General features: G+C 38.7%; 1 protein-coding gene and 1 long non-coding RNA gene across 4 annotated transcripts in view; both read right to left on the reverse strand.

Moving 5' to 3' along the window:
• Window positions 1-21,321, reverse strand: part of LOC125804584 (uncharacterized) — a 432,046-nt gene that overhangs the window by 61,366 nt on the left and 349,359 nt on the right. The window lies entirely within an intron of this gene.
• The window catches only part of kcnab1a (potassium voltage-gated channel subfamily A regulatory beta subunit 1a), a 253,238-nt gene that overhangs the window by 61,366 nt on the left and 170,551 nt on the right, over window positions 1-21,321 (reverse strand). For all 3 annotated transcript variants that reach the window (XM_049483592.1, XM_049483591.1, XM_007232085.4), the window contains one exon: window positions 6,793-6,830. In XM_049483592.1, the coding sequence (XP_049339549.1) occupies window positions 6,793-6,830 (38 nt within the window). The remainder of the gene's footprint in view (window positions 1-6,792; window positions 6,831-21,321) is intronic.

The following is a 21,321-nucleotide window of genomic DNA, read 5'->3' on the forward strand; positions in this document are numbered from 1 at the left end:
AGAATGAACAAAAATGACCATAAGAGAAAAAGGCAAAGAAAAATAGAAAACAAGTAAATGAAATAAAAAAAGGAAGAAGAGAGAGATGGCGGGTAGCATTAGAGCTATTAGCTGTGTACGTGAATGCGAGCCCCTCTGGCTGGGTCTGGTGCCATGAAACCCATTAAAGTTGCTGGACCTGTCTGAGTTTCTGCTCAGTGAACAGAACTCATTGGCCATGCAGAGCTGAAGCCCCGCCCTCCTCTCAGACCAGCTGAAACCAAGCCAAGAAACTTTCCTGTCAGCACTTGTCAGCCTGAACACGAATCCCAGCGTCACGCAAAAAGTGACTTAGCGAAATGAAGGTGACCCTCTCCAGCCAGAGCGAGGGAGAGAGAAAGAGCGAAAGAGAGAGAGGGGGGGAAGGCAGGAGAGTGGGAGAGAGATTGTTGGAAATGCACCAAAAATGAAGAGCTGAAGAGGTGCTGAGGAGGAGAAGTCGAGGAACTTTCTTTTTAGGGAGATGAAGGCTATATAAGGAAGATTCAGCAGAATTATGATGAGCTCTGTGAAAGACTTTTAGTATAATAACACTGCAGAGACTCAACTGGGGTGAGACTGGCCTTCCTGACCATGACCAGTATGATTAATGGGTACACGGGAACAGATCAGCAGTTTCACTTTTAGGGAATTCACACTTTATGTAGAAGTCCTAATAGAAAGTGAGCAGCAGCTGTGAATGGGTAAGGCACTAGGGGTGCTAGGATTACTCTGATGGTCAGAAAAAGGACAGCAGAGATAATATATAGAAAAAAAGTTAATTACTCCAAAAGGGCATGGGCAACTCATCCAGGAAGTTACAAAAAAACCCAGAACAACATCTAAAGAACTGCAGGCCTCACTTGCCCCAGTTAAGCAAGTCTACCTCTGAATGGCTAAAAACCTAAATGAAGGTTTTAGAGTGTCCTAGTCAAAGTGTGATTGAGATCATTGTGTGGCATGATCTTAAACAGGCGGTTCATGCAAAGAAAGGTGAACCAAAAGATGTGAAAAACTCATTGCCAGTTATGACAATCATTTGATTGCAGTTGCTTCCGACGGTGGCATAACTGTTATTAGGTTTGGGGTCAAACACTTTTTCACACAAGGTTAGATTGGTTTGAATAGAACGATTTTCTCAATAAATGAAATAATATATTTAAAAATGCAAAAGTGCTCGAAAGAAAGCGCAGCAATTTGGTTCCGATGCATCAGCTCACAGGCGCCTTGTGCTGCGGGCATCACCCTTTGGAGTGTCATCTACCCACCCAAGGAGAGCAAGGCCATTTGTGCTCTCTCAGGGCTCCAGTAGCCGATGGCAAGCTGCATGACCAGGATTCGAACCGGCGATCTAATGATCATAGTGGCAGCGCTTTACTACTCTGAGCCCCAAGCAAGAATAAGTACCACCTACTACAGGTGGTAATGGCTCACATGCAATTTTCCTGGTACACATGTGACATGTCTATGTCTGGCACACACATTTTTTTAAACTTTTTTTTTCACATTATTATCTTACAATGAGAATGCTGAATGGTGTTCAGTCTCACTTACAAGATAACACCTCACAACTTCTACAAGTGTGGGCCATTCCCTGTTGGAATACTTTAAAATCTATTTTTTTAGACTGTTTTCTCATGATATCCCATAGCCATGCCAGTGTACGTTTAGATTATTCAGATTAATTAAATAGCGCATTTAGATGTTTCCAGACTAGCTTGTACTCAAAGGCAGTTTTGACTATAAATCAGGCAAATGGGACCAAATGAGATCAAATTTCCTGTCCTACGAAAGGTGTGTGGCCTTCAGACTAACGAACTAATCCTGCCTGATTCCTGAATTTCATCCAGAGTCAACCTCAGTTAGTCTCACAGAGCTGACAGCTCTCTGCTGCCACAAACACACACACTCAGGCTAATACAAACGCACTCATGCATTCTCATACACACTCACTAATCTGCCTGCTGGCATTAGCCCCGGCTCCTGCCACTGTCCCCTGCCTCCTGACGTCCCCCATCCCTCCCCACAGTCAGTAAACTCGGGATGACAGCCGAGCCACAAACTACACTGTCACTTTGTATACAAAGCGTCCTGACGTCCGTCTCACCCCGGAACACAGCGCTGAGTCACGCTCAGCCTCCCTTTGGGTGTGTGTGTGTGTAGAGGATGTACAGGCTGTGTAAGAGGATGATGACCATGACAGCATGTCTTTCCCAAGCACTCAACCAGCCAGGAGACCGGCCTCCCTGCCGGAGGAAGTGGGGGCTCTGACCTCCAGGTCTTGGCCTGTATGATCTCTCCGGGGAGGAAGATAAGGACACTGCAAACAGCAAAGAGGCTGTTTACCAGCTCCTTCTCCACCTCATACGCCATCGGTGATGAATAAACATTAGCGCTGTTACTGGAACGGATTTGTCCTTTGAGGACGGACAAGGCCGTCGTCCCACATTACGTGTCCAAACTCGGGAAGACAATATTTTCTGTATTAGTTTCTTAGAGGGACGTCTGTGAAAATTATTTCACACTTCTACTCAGTGATAAAACTCTTGCATATGGACTGCAATTGAAAAAAACAGGAGGACCAGTGAGTTTTTTTTTTTTTTTTTTTGCTTTCTCAGTCACATGACATCGCGTTCAGTAGCTCCTCCATTTCCACTCGCTGTTGTGTTTTTACGCGGATCTCCGTGGAAAAGCGCGGTCAAAGTCTAATTTCAGTGCATGGCTGTGGACAAATAGGCCATAGGTGCATACTCATTCATACATTTAGATGAGTAGTAGCATGCAGTAACAGTTTCCCAACTAAATGGAAGAAGTTAAAAAGACGGTGATGGCTCTAGGGATAAAGAATCTCCTCAATCTGTCAACTCTATTACAGCAGAGGACGTCTGAGAAAAACACACACATGGTTGTTTCAGACGGGAACAAAATCACAGGGGACCCCCCCCATAAAAGAGAAAATTACCACAGGACCCTCTGAGAAGCTACCGTATTTTTCGGACTATAAGGCGCACTGTATTATAAGACGCACTATCAAAGAACGCCTATTTTCTGCTATTTTTCCATACATAGGGCGCATCGCATTATAAGGCGCGTTAAGTGACACTAGAAAGGGTGCCTATATCAAAGTGAACAGGGGTGGCGCCATGTTTCCCTTCCCCCACCGGGGGTGGTCGCTTGCCGGTGGAGCGTCTCAGTATACAAATCTAACGTTAGCTCTTTCAAAGTCAAACGAGTGCTGGATATTAATCTACACAGATTCCTCTCCTGAAAACTGTTTATTTGGGTGAGTAACGTGCTTCAGTTTATTTACAGTAAGCTTAGATTTCCAGATGTCCACTAAGGCTTGCTGCACCAGCGTTAGCATAGCTATCCGCTAGCACGCTAGCTAGTCACCTAAACTAGTAAAGTTAACCCAAACTTAAACGACAGCGTTACACTGAGTAATCCTGCGTGTTCTGGTAAGACAGTGAGATATTAGCTAGCGATTCGTCCCCCGTAGCTTGTTTTAACACGGTAAACAAGCAGATTACAGGCTGATAAAACTCACCTCTGAGAGAGTTAGCGCTTAGAATCTAGCTAATACTAGCCAGGCAAAGCAGCACAGACTTACAGGCCGATAACTCACCTCTGAACGGTGAACGCTTAGCGATTAGCATCTAACTCTAATAATACTGCTCCAGCAGTATTAAAAGTGCTAAATTTAGAAAATACTGATCTCTGAACAGTGAAAAAGCTAGCTAGCTAAGCGGTTAGCATCTAGCTAATGCTATTGCTGCTCCAGCCTCGGAGCGGCACGGCTCTGCACGGAGTGTGTGTTTACTGCTCCTTACACCTGACGGGTAAAATTTAGATAATACTGATCTCTGAACAGTGAATAAGCTAGCTAATGCTATTTGCTGCTCCAGCCTCGGAGCTGCACGGCTCTGGACTCTGTATAGCACTGAAACTCTGTATAACGCTGCACGGAGTGTGTGTTTACTGCTCCTTACAACCTGACGAGTAAAATTTAGATAATACTGATCTCAGTGAATAAGCTAGCTAGCTTAGCGGTTAGCATCTAGCTAATGCTATTGCTGCTCAGCCTCGGAGCTGCACGGCTCTGGACTCTGTATAGCACTGAAACTCTGTATAACGCTGCACGGAGTGTGTGTTTACTGCTCCTTACAACCTGACGAGTAAAATTTAGATAATACTGATCTCAGTGAATAAGCTAGCTAGCTTAGCGGTTAGCATCTAGCTAATGCTATTGCTGCTCAGCCTCGGAGCTGCACGGCTCTGGACTCTGTATAGCACTGAAACTCTCTATAACGCTGCACGGAGTGTGTGTTTACTGCTCCTTACAACCTGACGAGTAAAATCCATACAAAAGGCGCACCGTATTATAAGACGCACTGTCAATTTTTGTGAAAATGAAAAGTTTTTAAGTGCGCCTTATAGTCCGAAAAATACGGTAATCCCGTCCGGATAGGGCTTTATTTATACTCTTTATTAAACACTTTATTAAAGAGGCTGGCCTTCTGGCTCTATTACAGCAGTCTCTCACTCAGCACAGTCCACTGCTTCATGATGGAGATGTGCAGTGGCTGACTATCCTTTTCGTATCATTGTTCATGATATAGAGCAGTTAGATAATACTGTTGATACTGTTAACAGAGTGGTACTGGTTCTAAACTTAAAATTTTCAACATTTGGATCTATAAAAACAAGCATTTCACCATTTGAAAAATGTCTAGCAGTAACCTTACTGTTCTAGCTCCCTCCCTTTCCCACAGCATCCGTCGATACAGACTTTTCTCCTCTTCTTTCGAGCGTACTGAGCTAATCCTGCCAGCTGTGCTGTAAGATCTGAATTCAAAGTAAAGCCCCGGGGAAGTGAGCAAAGACTACAGACAACAAACAAATCACTTACAGCAACCTCTCAGGGACGTTACTGAGCTGCGAGCTGTGTTTCCCAAAGTGAGTGAGACGTCCCTGAAAATCCAGACTTAGTTAAAGACATAGGCCTAAGTTTCCCTAATGCCAGGTTCACACTATATGACTTTTTGAGACATCAGTCGTTATGCTGTTCACACTACAGGACTGGTTGTGCTGTAATCATGAGTTCTAAAGTTGATTAGAATTTACCACTACGTTACTGATCAGCAAAACATGATTTTTTTACTTTGGAAAATCACTGACTCACTTGCTTTCTCACCAACAACCCGTTTATCACAAGAACACACCATAACTAAAAACATGTGAAAACTAGAAAAGCCATGCAAGAGAATATCTAAAAGGAGAATACCCACTTGAAGTGAGAACAAAATGAATGGGTTCATCTGAAGCAATTGACTAAAATGTGAGTTTATAAATGCCTGATAAATTTTCTACTGAACTACAGCTCTGGAAAAAAAAGAAGAAACCACTTAAAAATGACAAGTTTCTTTGATTTTACCCAATTGAAAAGCTCTAGAATATAATCAAGAGGAAGATGGATGATCACAAGCCATCAAATCAAACTAAACTGCTCGTATTCTTGCACCAGGAGTGGGATAAAGTTATCTAAAAGCAGTGTGTAAGACTGGTGGAGGAGAACATGCCAAGATGCATTAAAAAACAAAACTGTGATTAAAAAACAGGGTTATTCCACCAAATATTGATTTCTGAACTCTTACAACTTTATGAATATGAACTTGTTTTTTATTGCATTATTTGAGGTTTAAAAGCTTTAAAAGCTGCATTTTTTTGGTATTTCATTTTTTTCAGCCATTTCTCATTTTCTTGAAATAAATGCTCTAAATGACAATATTGTTATTTGAAATTTGGACGTAATGTTGTCTGTAGTTTATAGAATAAAGCAACAATGTTCACTTTAATCAAACATATACCTATAAATAGCAAAATCAGAGAAACTGATTCAGAAACTGAAGTGCTTTCTTATTTTTCCGTAGTGCAGACATAATGATTTAATGGTTTAAAATTCAGTTATAAACATTTTATAAAACTCTGCTCTGCCTATATCTCCAACACCAGATAACCAACCAGTCAACTCAGTAACAGAAATGCTAGTGTCTTTACTGACTAAAACCTGTTTACTGTAGGAAATATATGAAATATACAGATACACTTTTGACTTTGCTTGATTAGTAAAACACACTGTTCTACCTTCTAATATTAAAGAAATACTCAGAACAAGTTTTTAGCCTTCACCTCATTCACCCCTATTCAAAGAGGACTCACTCGTCGGCTCCCTCTAGAGTTTAAAAGTCATATAACTTTGGGGAAACAGAAAGTGGTCAAACTCTCCATAAACAGCTCTGGTGTTGCAGGAGATGTGTTTTGCACACATGCTTTTCTTATTCTTAGATAGACTTAGATTTCTTAGGTAGTTGCTGCTCTTGACTCCCAGTCACTGACTGGATCAGATATTTAGCATGCCGAATATTTGCCAGGCGTCTGCGACTCGTCTGTGATCACTCTGTGACAGCTCTGTGAGTGTCTTTTACTAATTCACACTAGTACCACACAACCGAGGGAAGACCTAGTGATCCTCGATTTCCCTCCGAGCAGATTTTTTTGTCGGCGTTCAAGGAAAAACTGTCGACGGCTGAAGAACCAGGCTAAAATCGTGTAATGTGAACCAGGCATTTAGCATTTCAGCATAATGAGGACTGTTCTACTGAAAATAACAATGACTCGCAAACAAAGACGATGCTGATGATGTAGCATCTTGTGAAGTGTACGATTTCTGTTTCCTAAGCGAAAAACATTGATACAGAAAGCGCCTCTTCTTACCTCATCAGAAATCTGACCTCCAAACGTCACCCACGTACCTGCAGAACAGAGAGAGGAAGATCATTAACACCAGTTCCAACTGCTTCTGTAAGACTTCTTTACAGAACATACAGTACATTCAGCACAATGACTCTATAATGTGCTTTTACTGTAGTCAGCTGTCTGTTTCATTTACCACACACACACACACACACACACTCTCTCTCTCTGAATCTCTGAATTGCTCCATTTAACACATCTCATGTTATTATCCCCGACCTGCTAACTCTCACACACAGGTATAGTGAAGAAAGCAGGGGGTTATGAGAATCACCTCGTTGGTATTCTCCACACTATTCCCTCAAACCCCTGTAAGAACGGATTTCCAAAAGAAAAACGCATAAATTATACAATCCTCATACATTTTCCAGTGCAACACTAAGACTCTCATTCCTAAAGGGTGAAAGAGTTCTATAGGCAAGAATTTTAACCAATAAGTATCTTAATTGTGTCTAAAGCTGTCTATTTACAATTTAGGATTAGTTTTACCTTGAAAGAAGGGGTGGAGAAATGTAGTTTTAATATGTAAAATCTGTACAATTTATGTTTTTGTTTTACACAAAAAGTTAAGAAATAGCAGAATACTGTAAAAAAAAAAAGGGAAAACTCAAAAGATCAAGGCAACTTACTACATTAGATTTTTGAGTTTTGAGGCCAAATTAAACTTTTAATGTTTTAAGAAAACTAACACCACTTGTGCCAAGGAAAAGTCTTTGGTTATTTTTAATTAATTAATTAAATAATACATTTTTTAATTGTTTTTTTTTACATTTCTGAAATGATTTTTCAAAATCACTAAAGATGTCTAGAAGTAATTACATTACTATATATATATATATATATATATATGTTAGCATGGTTTTATTGAACACAACATGTTAACATTCACAGTGAGGGAGGAAAAAGTATGTGAACCCCTCGAGCTAATGACTTTTCTTAGAGCTAATTGGAGGCAGGATGTGATGAGATTGGATGTGTTGGTTAAAGCTGCCCTGACCTATAAAAACACACACAGCAGTTTTGAGTTTGCTGTTCTTAGGAAGCACTGCTTGATGTGAATCAAGCTGTGTAACCCCACCCAACCCCATAGGTTTCAATGGCAAAACAGACAAGTTTCAATCACGTTTTTTTCCAATATACTGTAATTCTACCTCCATTATTTAAATGCAGCAGCTAGTGTAACCTCTGCTTATATTGTTTCATTTTATATCCCTGCAGAATTCGTTTTTTAAAACGTTATTCAGCTCTATTTAAAAAGGTGTGGTTATTGTAAAAGGGCTGGGTTACACCTAGCCGGGGTGGGACCAATGACTGTATGGGTGGGACCAATAGACTGTGTGAGGGGCGGGGTTATTTAAATGAGTAGGCTGTCTCTCCACAGTCTTTCTCCCTCCTCTGGTCTCTACTGCGCAGACTCGGGTATCAGGATCGCCAACATGGAGGAAGATTTTGGCTTCATTTTCATTGAATAAATGGGAACGGCGACACAGCATCCATCTTTTTTACAGTCTCTGATTGGATGGCATCATTCAAAGACCCCTCTGTGGAAGCATCTCTTTTAGAAAGTGTGGCTTTAATTAATATTCAGTGTCACAGTAGGAAATGACAAATATGAAATGACAAAGTTTAGTAAGCAGTTTTTTAAGGTCTAACCACATCCACCCTGTGGTACTTATGAATTCATAGAACCCTCCCCAGCCTTTCTTCTGTGCTGAAGAGTCACCCTGACCCGTTTCCCACGAATGTCTCCCCAGAGAGCCCCTATCTTTCCTAAATACGAGACAGGTGACGGAAACTGCATACAGAAGAGCCAGTGCCAGGTATCCTGCAGTCTCATCACTTCAGAATGGCTGGAAACCACAGAACAGATATTCCCCACTAAAATCACACTTTTATGGGCCACTGGTTTAACAAAACTTGATCAGGAAAATCTATTTTTTGATAGGTAGTGGAATTTCCAGAATTTTGTTTATAATTTAAAAGGCAGCCAGTCCTTTAACTTAGCAGATGTATGCTAGTTACATTACATAAGCTAGTCCTCTTCGGCTTGTATTTTTTTTTAAATGGCAGGGATCCAACCTATCCCAACAAAATTTCTACTTAACCCTCAGAACTCTAGCCTGTTTTGGTGGTTTATATATATATATATATATATATATATATATATATATATATATATATATATATATATATATATATATATATATATATATATAAAAAATATATATATAGATAGATATATGTATGTAAATCATGAAAGTGCCATTCCAGAAAAATGAGTATTTTAATCTTTGATTTAAAAATATCTAAAGTCAGGGCTTTTCTAACATTTTCATTCAGTTACTTCTGTTTAAGAGCGGCATATAGGCAGGACTAACTACAATAGCAAATAAATATGTTTAAACTGTTAATATAGTATTTTGTAAAATACTTATACACATTCAGCTTCACGACTGTTCAGAAGTTTAAATCGCGCTACGTTTAACCGGTAGCACCGCAGTTTCCGCCTTCTTTTGACAGATCTGTTAAGGTGATTGGCTGCAGTAAAACATGATGGACAGCTTGGTCTGTCTGAAGATTGGCTTAATAAAAAGTGATTGACAACGAAAGTGTAGTATCTGATTGGCTGCAGTCGAAAATGACAGACACATGCTCCGCCCTTTAGCCACGCCCACTGGGGCTCCGGCCTGCAGCATTACCCTTCTCGAGATTTATCTTCCAACAAGACAATGATCCAAAACATAAAGCAAAATCTACAATGTAACGGTTCACAAATAAACGTATCCAGGTGTTCGAATGGCCAAGTCAAAGTCCAGACCTGAATCCAATGGAGAATCTGTGGAAAAAGCTGAAAACTGCTGTTCACAAACCAACGCTCTCCACCCAAACTCACTGAGCTCCAGCTGTTTTGTAATGAAGAGAAAAATTTCAGTCTCTCAATGTGCAAAACTGATAGAGACAAACCCCAAGCGACTTGCAGCTGTAATTGCAGCAAAAGGCGGAACTACAAAGTATTAAAGCAAGGGGGCTGAATAATATTTCACGCACCACTTTTAAGTTCTTTTTATTTCTAAAAAAAGTTTAAAATATCCAATAAATTTTGTTCCACTTCGCCATCTTGTCCTAAAATGTCATATCTTTATGTTTGAAGCCTTAAATGTGGCAAATGGGGCTGAATACTTTTGCAAGGCACTGTATCTGTATCTACTTCGTCTACCACTGGACTTCCCAGATCAGGAACAACAAGAGTAACAGTTTAAACAACACAAATTCATGTGAATCCTGGACAGTAAAGCAGTCTGAGAAATCATTTAAGGTTCCCTCAGGCTGCTTGTAGTGTCTGCGGATGGACGATTAAGGGAAAGCGGGTCTGAGGAACGATATCCAACCGCCTTAAATCTGCTGAACCTGGCCAGCTGGAGGGAGGAGTGTATAAATATAGCGACCACTGTGTGACACTGAACCTCGGCTGCAGATTCATTCTGACACACGAGGCCTGAATTTACCGTTCAGTACTTATTAAGCAGTGGGAATAGGGAGAGTTTTCTGCGGTGGCGAGGGATGCGGCGGCAGGGGATGCGGTGGGTGTGAGGGATGTGTATAATCTACCAATGGGAGAACTTATTACCATAATCCCCTCCATATACTGCAGCTCCCTGCAGCTGTGAGGCATAAAGCACTGAAAGTTGAGTTACATCACCAGGACGAGTCACTTGAGAACTGCTGGACTCAGCAAACACGCTTTTTTTCTTCTCTTCTCAAAGTCTCGCATGGAGGATTTGAGACTGGCTGAAAGGTCAGAAGTTGTTAAACATTTATTTGGATAAAGCCTGCTGCAGTGTGGGAGATAACAGCAGGCCTTTATGTTTTATTTTTTGCAGTTTTTAATGCAAATTGTGCATCATAGACAAATGTGTCCTGTGTACAGATTTTAAATGACTTTTGGCATCACTTTAAAAACAAATGATAAGTTACCCAATAGCACAATGGCCGCTATATTGTCACTCCTTAGCTGTTTTAGGTCTTGTTTTCTTCTTTTCATAGTTTTTCCTGTTCTTAGTCTCCACTTTCTTTGTTTTCTTCCCGCATGTGGCCCTGTTTTGTTGTTGTCTTGTCTCAGCCCTAGACCTGCCCTGTCATCAGTGTTCTGACCTGTGGTAGTTTGTAACCCCGCCCCCCTGTTACCTTTTCCAGGTGTTCCCAGTCTCTCAGTGTATATAGAGCCTCTTTGTGTCATTGTTCTTTTGGGTCTGTTGGGTGCTGCTGCGTTGTTTCGGGTCTTTTACTTATGTCAGATGTTTAGGAGAATCTCTCGCTATCTTTAATAAACTCCTGAAGACAGAGCTCTTCAAAGAGCACTTATTCTCCTAACACCTCTAACAACAAACTAACTACTTCTAACCTCATTTCCTTCTTCCCCTCCTTCACTTCTCTATCCCATTATTTCCCTTTGACCTCCTTTAGGCCCAATCTAAAGATGTTTTACATTTAACTTCTATTATTTTTATACTTCACTATTGTAAGTCGCTTTGGACAAAAGATTCTGCCAAATGTAATGTAATGTAATGTAATGTAAAGATAAATATTTTGTGTGAATTATTGCTTTGTTTTGTTTTTTACAATAAAAAAAAGAAAAATTTGTTTGGCAATCTGTATTGAATTCAAAGTTTTTTTTTTTATCTGTAACAAAAAAAAAAATAACTGATACCAGACCCTACCTCTTTTTTCCCCTTGTCCCTCTCAATCACTCATTCATTTTCGTCCATGTCAAAGTTCTAGAGCAACATCATAGCAACCACCTAGCTTTATAAAAATTCTAAAACCTGCTGCAAGTATGATGTTATTTTACAGTTCTGGCCTCAGATGACTCTGAAGCAATTACACAGAGCAGAGGAAGTAGCCAGCCACGGGGAAGGGTATTTCATCAAGGAGAGTTAAGAGTAAGTTCAGTGAGAACTGCATTCTGGGAAACAGCAACTGCATAACTGCTCATGCTTTTCATACACAGACTGAAAATGGAAGAGTTTTACGAGTGTTGCAGCCTAATAAATAAATATAATTTAAACAGGTCTAAGCAACAATTATACACCAGAAAGACAACTATTAGTACTAATACTATATGTAGTACTACTTGTATAGATAATAATAGTTGTAATATAATCTGTAATACAGTTAAAAAAATTGCAGACCTTTCGCTTATTACAAAATATAAAATAATACAAATAAATAATACCAAATACCTCTCTGTTTTCTGGTTAAATCCACTATATTTTGAATAAACATTGTTATGTACAGCCCATAATTTATTCTTATTAAATAAAAATATCAAAGTGTTACAAAATGACACCACTGTTGTCTTAAAAAAATCACTACTTCCACTAGAATTAATCGTTTCGAATTTCAGAGTTTCAAATAATATATCTCTGTAGGAAATTGGACTTATTGGATAGCAAACTTAAAAAACAAATGTGTGCTCATGGCAAGGTGATGTGGATTATTGTGTGAGTGAGGCCTGATAGTGGGTTCAGAAGATAGTTGGGACATTTCATTTCTCAAGTTGTGCAGTGTGGGTATTTAGCAATCCTCAATCCACAGTGTCATGTAGTTAGTGGGTATACGTCACGGAAGGCATTACCACCCACATGACATGGACTTTTGAGGACATGAACTATACATTCATTTGTCAGACTGAGTTAGAACTCAGTCAAATGAAAATGTAAAGGACCACTGTCATTCACAGTTCATGCAAGTGTGTTTAAGTGAAGCTTAAACAACGGCTAGCTGTAATACTGTATACCGGCTTTAGGGTGTTGAAGATACTCTGACTGTATACAGACACATCACTGCAGCAACAGACAGCAGTCTTTTTCAGGCCCACTGGAGCTGAACATCCCAGCTTAACCCCCCCCCCCCCCCACACACACACACAGAACACACACACAGACCCTCAGCCCCTCTGCTCAGTTCTTTTTTTACAGATTACTGCATTTTGTTTAAAAAAAAAAAAAAACTGCTGATTGGACAAATGAAAGCTATCGATTCAGGTTTCTGCCTGATTCTGCAGCCCTGCCTGTGTTCATTTAAATTCAATTACAGGCACTGAAACTAAGCCAGAGCACACTGACCCTGACCCACTGAAAAATCGATTTACTGGCCTCTCTCATGAAAGACTTAGAAACTTAGTAAAAACCCCAAAAACTTGCACTTTTAACTTTACTTTTTCTTATTTTACTCTTTTACTCTCACTCTACCTGTTCAATAATTTATCAAGGATTATCGTATTTATCTTATTTTTACTTTATTATTTTTTTTTTAATGTACTCAATAATAACAAGAATGTGAAACTTCTAGGGTTTAAAGGTTACGAATAGGTTTAGGTTTTAGGGTACACTCAAGATTAAAGTTAAAGGAGAAATCTGGTGTGAAATGGACCTAGGATGTAGTGAAACATGATAAGGAGTACAAACTTTCGTAGAATAGCCCACCTCTGTTCACCCTCAGCATTCCAAAATACAGAGCTTTTAGCCGATGCTCCCAACAGGCTTACAATAATAGTGATAGGGGCATAGCCTCAAAATTAATTCTGTGGAAATGCTTGAATTCGAGCTGCTGTTGACAATATCTCTAAAATATACATGCATTTCCACATAATTCATATTCCTCTATCTTACCTATTTGTTCATGCTCATCAGTCGACTTATCATGACTTAATTTTAAGATGGCGGCAACCAAAGAACTTCCTGAACGTACCGTGTGTATGAACAGTGTTTATAAACCGTGTTTATAAACTTTCTGTGCACTTCCAAAGTTCTCAGGGTCTCGTAAGTATACAAGCGCAGGCCAATTGCGGACTCGGACTCCCGCTGCTGATGGCGAAGCAGCATGACCTGGAATTTGAACTTTTTCTCATAAGAAAATCATCAGCTCTTAACTGTGGTCAATTTGTGTTCCAATTCCATGATGCATTAAGTGATTGTCTAATTGAGATGAATTACCACAATGATTTAAAACCCGAGTTCAGTTACAGAAAAAGAGTTAGAGTGAGAGTAATAGAGAAATAACAGGAGGGGAAAGAGAGAGAGTGACCCTGAAGGGAAAAGCCATGACAGAAAGAGAGAAACAAGGGAATGAAAGGGAGTAGATAGGGCGGATTCTGTGGATATTTGCTCCTCCTCCGGTCATAGATCATCAGGATCGATCGGGCTGTGCAGCTGAGAGCAGTGGGGAGTTGCTACTCTCAGTAGCTGAGCGTGTTCTGCAGTGTCAGTTAAACAGGCTTAAAACCTCAACCCCTCCACCAAACCCAACCAATGCCATCCTACAATCCTGCCTGTTAGATGTTTGAGAATGTCCAGATTTCAGAATAGGCTTTAAAAATTGTTGTTTTTTTCCTTCTGCCCTATAAAAAGCTCTCTTGGTTACTTTTGGGTAGTGTACCTCCAGGTGAGAGATAGATGACTGCTACAAATGCTTTAATCATGCACTCAAAGACATCTGGCATTGTTGAAAGACAATGGGAGGGTGGCATTTTGTTGGACTGAAAGAAACCTGAACACTACATTCACTGTTAATCAATCCAATCAATCCAATCACAGTTGCTTTGAATTGCACTGATTTGTAACTTAGGAACCTAGGAACCTAGAGCCTGAAGCTGACAAATCCAATTTCCAGGTTTGGGATCTGATAACGATTGGGTGAGCTCTTCAATCCTGCCTTAAGTCTTGCTGTTGAGTGACATATTGCCCCAACTGCTGGTGGGTATGATGGTCTGGGGATCCATCCAGATGACAGTCAGTTACCCCTTGTATTGATAGGAGGGACTCATATTCGCAGAATATCCTCCGTGTTGCCTCTCATGGAAGGGCTTCCAAATGGCATTTTTCGTCAGGATAATGGTTTTCCAAGAATATGTTCACCAGACTGCACAACTTACATGTTCTGATAGGTCAAAAGATGTATTGCGAGCATTATGGGTACATGTGTCTTCTGAAAGAGTTCTTTTAAAGGTGTTATTTTGGTTTCTGGACTTGTAATCATGTCTCTGTGGGTTGGAATGCCCTCAGGAACCGAGAACCTTCTAAAAGAAAGACAGACTAGTCTGCTTTGCTTAGGAGACCTTCCAGATCCAGGGCTCCAGAGGTGATCTTACAGTTGATGTGCTACAGACTGGACCATCCTCACAACTGAACCTCCAGTACAACTGGACTAAATTAGTCACTGCAGAAACTTCAGGACCATGCAACTGTCATCTCTCCTCAGGTCTTAGACTCCAACTTCAGACCAGAGGTAACAGAGAAGTTCTTATGGGGATAATTACTGCAGCTAGATTTTGGTCCGAAACAATACATTTAAATTTTAGAAACACATCAGTAGCATTTATATTCATATTCATTTTCTCTTCTGCCAGAAGATGTTCTACTTTCTAGTGGATCCTTGCCTCAGCTCTTTCTTAGAAGAGTCCTGCAGTCTACAGTTGGGCCGCAAAATCAAGACACGTCTGTTGGAGAAGGTCCGCTGTCCGGATGTCACTGGGAAGATTCAACCTGATGGACAGGTTCAAGTCACCAAGACCTTCAACAGATCCGCAAGGACAAGGTCTGTTTCTCACTTTGATCTTGACACCAGTGGAGAGACATTGCCTGGGCAGCTGAGGACCAAGAGGTGTAGATGCTGAAAGTTTCAGGCATCAAGCATCAAGCTTTCCAACATCATTCTTAGTTCAACAACGATGGATGGATGGATGGATGGATGGATGGATGGATGGATGGGCATATAGGGAGTAAGACAAATGGGTAGAGAGGTATGAAGTAAATGGTTTAAATGGGTAGGTAGATAAGCATGTAGACAGAGAGATAACAGAGAGAATAGGCACATAGATAGATGATTAAATAGATATGATGTAAATGAGTAGATAGGCAGGTAAACATATGGGTAGACAGAGCACACTATGATAGAAAAGCAGAGTATTATTTGAATATTAAGTGTTTCTTTGACAGCCTGAAGCTCCCCTTCTATGAAGTACTTAATGTCTTGCTAATAGGTTTTTATTAAATTTGGCAATTTAATCTTGCAAATACAAAACTACAATTTAAAAAATATTACCCAGCAGAGAAATAAACAAAGCACTATATATTTATCCACATTAACTCACCAGCGCAATTCTAATCATAAATCTACCTCAGCAGTTCTAAAGTAATTATGTTGCTTTGCAATGATAGTATAGTCACTCGTTTGGTAAACAAACAGAAGCTAAATTAGAAAAGCTAACATTACTTTCTTAGCTCTGTAGCTACAGCTTGTATCATTTACTGTATCTGTTAACAACAATGAAGCCAAAATATTCTGTCATGGCTGGAAAGGATTTAGATGTGTGCAGATTAGAATCAGATACTTTATTAAATAAAGCAACGATACAAGGGGTAGTCAGAACAAGCAGGCAAAAATCTGAGTGGAAAAGAACAAAAATAAGGTTGAATCAGTTTATCTGATTTTACTATTTTACTATAGGTATTTGTTTGAGTGAAATGAAAATTGTTGTTTTATTCTATAAACTACAGACAATATTTCTTCCAAATTCCAAATATAAAAATGCTGTTATTTAGAGCATTTATCTGCAGAAAATGAAAAATGGCTGAAACAACATAAAAAAGATGCAGAGCTTTTCAGACCTCAAATAATGCAAAGGAAACAAGTTCATATTCATAAAGATTTAAGAGTTCAGAAATCAATATTTGGAGGAATAATCCGTTTTTTTAATCACAGTTTTTATGCATCTTGGCATGTTCTTCTCCACCAGTCTTACACACTGCTTTTGGATAACGTTATGCCACTCCTGGGGCGAAAATTCGAGCAGCTTGGCTTAGTTTAATGGCTTGTGATCATACATCTTCCTCTTGATTATATTCCAGAGGTTTTCAATTTGGTAAAATCAAAGAAACTCATCATTTTATGCTGCTCTTTTTTGTTTCAATTTTAATTTGATATTCTGTACATGCATATCTATGTGTTCATTTCTTCATTTCATATCTATTTTTTTTTTATTTTTTTTGTGAGTGCGGGAGTGCATCCCTATACAGAAGCCTCCAGATACTCCAGCTTGCAAATGAATGTGGTGCCCAGCAGCATCGTGAGGACAATGACGGCACATTTTAGGACAGCTCACGGCAGAACACAGCAGGAGCTCTGTAACTAAACCCTCCACTGTGCTGCTTTATACACACCACAGCCTGTGTGTGTTTGAGCGAGAGAGAGACAAAGAGAAACAGAGAGAGAGAGAGAGAGAGAGAGAGAGAGAGAGAGAGAGAGAGAGAGAGAGAGAGAGAGAGAGAGAGAGAGAGAGAGAGAGAGAGAGAGAGAGAGAGAGAGAGAGAGAGAGAGAGAGAGAGAGAGAGAGAGAGAGAGAGAGAGAGAGTAATAGTCAGTAAAAGAGAGAGAGATGAGCAGCTAGTGTGTATTTCCCCACTGCTGTAGTTGGGTCAGACTGGCTCAGGCTAAACTCACTTTAGCTTGACTCACTTCAAAATAAAGGTCAACTCGGCCAAAACATCAAAACAAACTGCACAGAGAAGAGCCACGAAGCGGTCTCAACACCATGCCAAAAGTCATGAGACACCAGTATGTAAATTAATCATAAAGCATGTCTTATCGGATTGAGTTGAAGGCCTGATGGTGGCTGCAGTTGGTGTCTATGTTACCTTCTGCACTGTAAAACATTTAAGTCACTCCAACTTAAAATCATTAAGCAACTAATTTACTGGCCTTTTTTTAAGTTAGTAAAACTGTATGGCTCATTTGTTCTCTGCACTTATAAAATTAAGTTGACCTAGCAAGTCTTAAATATTAGTTAAACCTAAATTATTGAATCACTTCAACATAGAATTTATCATAGTTCTTTTATCATTACTTGCCAACAAAAGTGGAAATTAGTTGCTAAAACATTGAGTTAGATTAACAAACCAAGAAGTGTCAATAGAAAAAAAACTACTAAACTAAACGAAACAATTAAAAATATATATATATGAAAAACTTAACTTTTAAATATATAACTTTTTAAGTTTATTTAACTTAAATGAGTTTTGTTCACACAACAACAGCTTAATTATCTCAACAGTGTAGTTTAGTTTATTTAACATATATAGGTGGTCTCAGCATATTCAGCATATTTTTGTAGAACCACCAACACTGACAGCGTAATACTGGGGCAGCATTAGAGTGAACTCTGTAACTCCAAGCATACTGTGACGACTAGGAACACAGAATAAAGGTAACTTGCTCTTACAACCTACAACACTGAGGCCTGACAACCAACATATATATATGCCACTAATGCACGACTAGAATAAGGTAGCTCTGGGGAACAGACAACACAAAGACGGTAAGTAATGGAGAGGCCACACCCAATATGCAAATATATGGTGCCAGGAGCCTATAGGAAAGCTGGATGAACCAACTCTGTAGAAAGAGCATTGACACGTGTGTAGTATACTAAAAAATTGTTGAAATCACTTTTTATTTTATTGACTCAACAATCATTTTTCAGTTTTCAGGTTGAAGTTCTCTGAACTCATTTTATTGAGTTGTACTGGTTGGTAAGTTAACTCAAATTTATAATATTAGTTCTCCTGACTAAAACTCAAAATCACTTTTTAGAGTGTGGCTTTAATCTCCCTTTATTAGGCTGTTATAATCAGATTTGCTAAAATCATTAGTTCAATGTTCTGAAGCTTCCATAGGACTTGGCAAAAGTCATGGGACATGATATTAGTTCCTGTCTGAAAAGATTTAGCATGTAGTAATATTCACTCGGTACCACTTTAAATTAAGACTACACTAAAAAAAATAGTGTGCTTGATCTACTTAAAAAAATCATGTCAACTTTTTGCATCAGATAATTAGGTAGATCAAGCAAGAGTAGTCATTGTATTTACTACTTCATTTTCTCCAGTAGTGCTAACATACTTTTTCAAATAGTGTCAACTCAAAAGAGTCCATTGACACTACATGGGAAATTTAAATATTGTCAACTTAATTTTCTCTTGTACACTGCTGATTTAAAAAGCTGAGTTAACTCAACTTAAGTGTTTAATTTGTCCTTTTTATAAACGATCTGTTTAGTCAAATAAACTAACAATTAATCTTTATTTTAACACACACTTTCAAGTTAATAAAACTTTAGTAATATTCACATAACTTATCATTTTAAGTTAACCTTGGGTATTCTCAACATATTTGGTATATTATTATTTAACTGCCAATACTGACAGTAGAATAATGTAGCAAAACAAGAGTAAACTCAGTAAAGAGTGAACTCTGTAGCTCAAAGCCAGCATACTGTGATCACTAGAAACACAAAATAAAGACAACTTGCTCTTACAGCCTACAACACCAAGACCTGGCAACCAACATGTATATTATAATTACTGCACGCCCAGGATAAGGTAGCTTTGGGCAACAGACAACACAAAGATGGTAAGTGTGGAAGAGGCCACACCCAATATGCAAATTTATGGTACCAGGAGCCTATAGGAAAGCTGCATGAACCAACACTGTAGAAAGAGCATTGACGTGTAGTTACTAAAAATTCTCCCTTTAGTTATGCCGTTATAATCAGATTTCCTGGAATCATTAGTGCAATGTTCTGAAGCTTCCATAGGACTTGGCAAAAGTCATGGGACATGAGATTAGTTCCTGTCTGAAGAGATTTAGCATGTATAGTAATATTCACTCAAACTCAGTTTCAGAGGTGGAAAAAGTACTGAAAAAATTGTAATTAAGTAAAAGTACCTTTACTTTGCTAAAATTTTACTCAAGTAAAAGTACAAGTAAAAGTATCTAAAATTCTACTTGAGTAAAAGTAAAAAGTACTCAATTTAAAATGTACTTTGAGTAAAAGTTACATAGTTACTTTTATTTATTTGATGTAAAAAAGTACAAATCATAAATTAAATAACTAATAAATTAAATAATTTGGACCTTTCAGGCAGTATTTGTTCAGACCACCCCGTAAACCATTTTAAAGAACAAGTGGCATAGGTTTCTATGATCAATTTTTTTTCTTTACTGTTAAAAAGTAAAAAAGTTATGGTCATATAGGCGACTATAAACCATATTTTTATAGTTTTACAGTTCATTATTATTTTTTAACTTGCCATTGCTATGCTTTAACTGTTGTTTACATGTTTTGTTTTTTTACATTCAAGCAGATGTTTCTAATAAAAGCTTAAGGAATTATTATAAAAAACATGAAAACATACAAGGCGCATGCGCAGTGCCTTAAAGAAGCACATATCGATGGGTGGCATAACTACCCAGCTAACAGCTGATTTACACAGCGTCTCTCCCGCTAACCATAGTAAACACTGCATGGAGAAGTTCAGCTGTGCTACCACGGAGAACAAAACTTAATTTCAATTTTTTTTTAATTCAGACAATTAGTTTTTTTCTCCAGCATTTCATTTTTTTTACTTAGTAACGGGGAGTTTTCCAATGTAGCGGAGTAAATTACTTGTGTCAAAATGTACTTGAGTAAAAGTAAAATGACCTATTTTAAAAACGACTTTAAAAACTACAAATTACTGATAAAATAGTAAATGTAATTAGTTACTTTCCACCTCTGCTCAGTTTCAACACCTTGGGATTGAAACTTTTGGTTTGTTTCCTTTTTCTCTCTCTTGCACACACACACACACACACACACACACACACACACCTACAAGTATTTTTTTCTGCTAAACTGCCCCTCTGCCACCTGGCACAGCTGTTCCGACTGATAAGAGCTTCATGGATCAAATCATCAGTAGCGATGCTATCTTTACAGCTGCCTCGGGCCGCGAGCAAGTGATAGACTTTTCAGCTCGCTCTGAATGATAATAAATCCTCTCTGGGAATTCTCTGAAGTTTCACTCGCCGTTTCCTCAACTCAGAAATCAATATCAACAGCACTGTGTTCACTCCAGTCCCCAGAGCTTCCACTAATAAAGCTGAAACCCCGCCCACCGCCTCACAGTACACAGTCCTTTGTTTAAAGTCTGAACATTTTAAATTATTTGTCAATTCCAGTGTTGCATTTGTGTAATTTTTATTAAATATTTACTTCTGTATATATTTTGTTCTTATTTTATATTTGGAGTAAAGCAGTTTTTTTGATATTTGTATTGAGTTATTCTTTTTTACTGAATTAGATGCCATTTTCTGAATTCTGGTGTATTTTAACAGGTTGATAAACACTTAAATGTACCTACAAAAGTAAATTAATTCAAAGACAGATATAACTAATAAGTCCTCCTTCATATAGTCCATATATTCATTAGCCTGTTTCTTAGTTAGATAATGAAGTTATTGTATAGCTAATTTCTCCTCAACAATGACTTTATGGGAGCATTTTACTTGAAATTTTGGGAATTCCCTATTATTAAAGGAAAACCCCTGTTTACTTAAAGTTACAAAAGTAAATAAGGCAAAATGTATTTTTAATATTTAATTTTGAAAACA

This window comes from Astyanax mexicanus, chromosome 9 (genome assembly GCF_023375975.1).
Source record: "Astyanax mexicanus isolate ESR-SI-001 chromosome 9, AstMex3_surface, whole genome shotgun sequence".
Lineage (NCBI taxonomy): Eukaryota > Metazoa > Chordata > Actinopteri > Characiformes > Acestrorhamphidae > Astyanax > Astyanax mexicanus.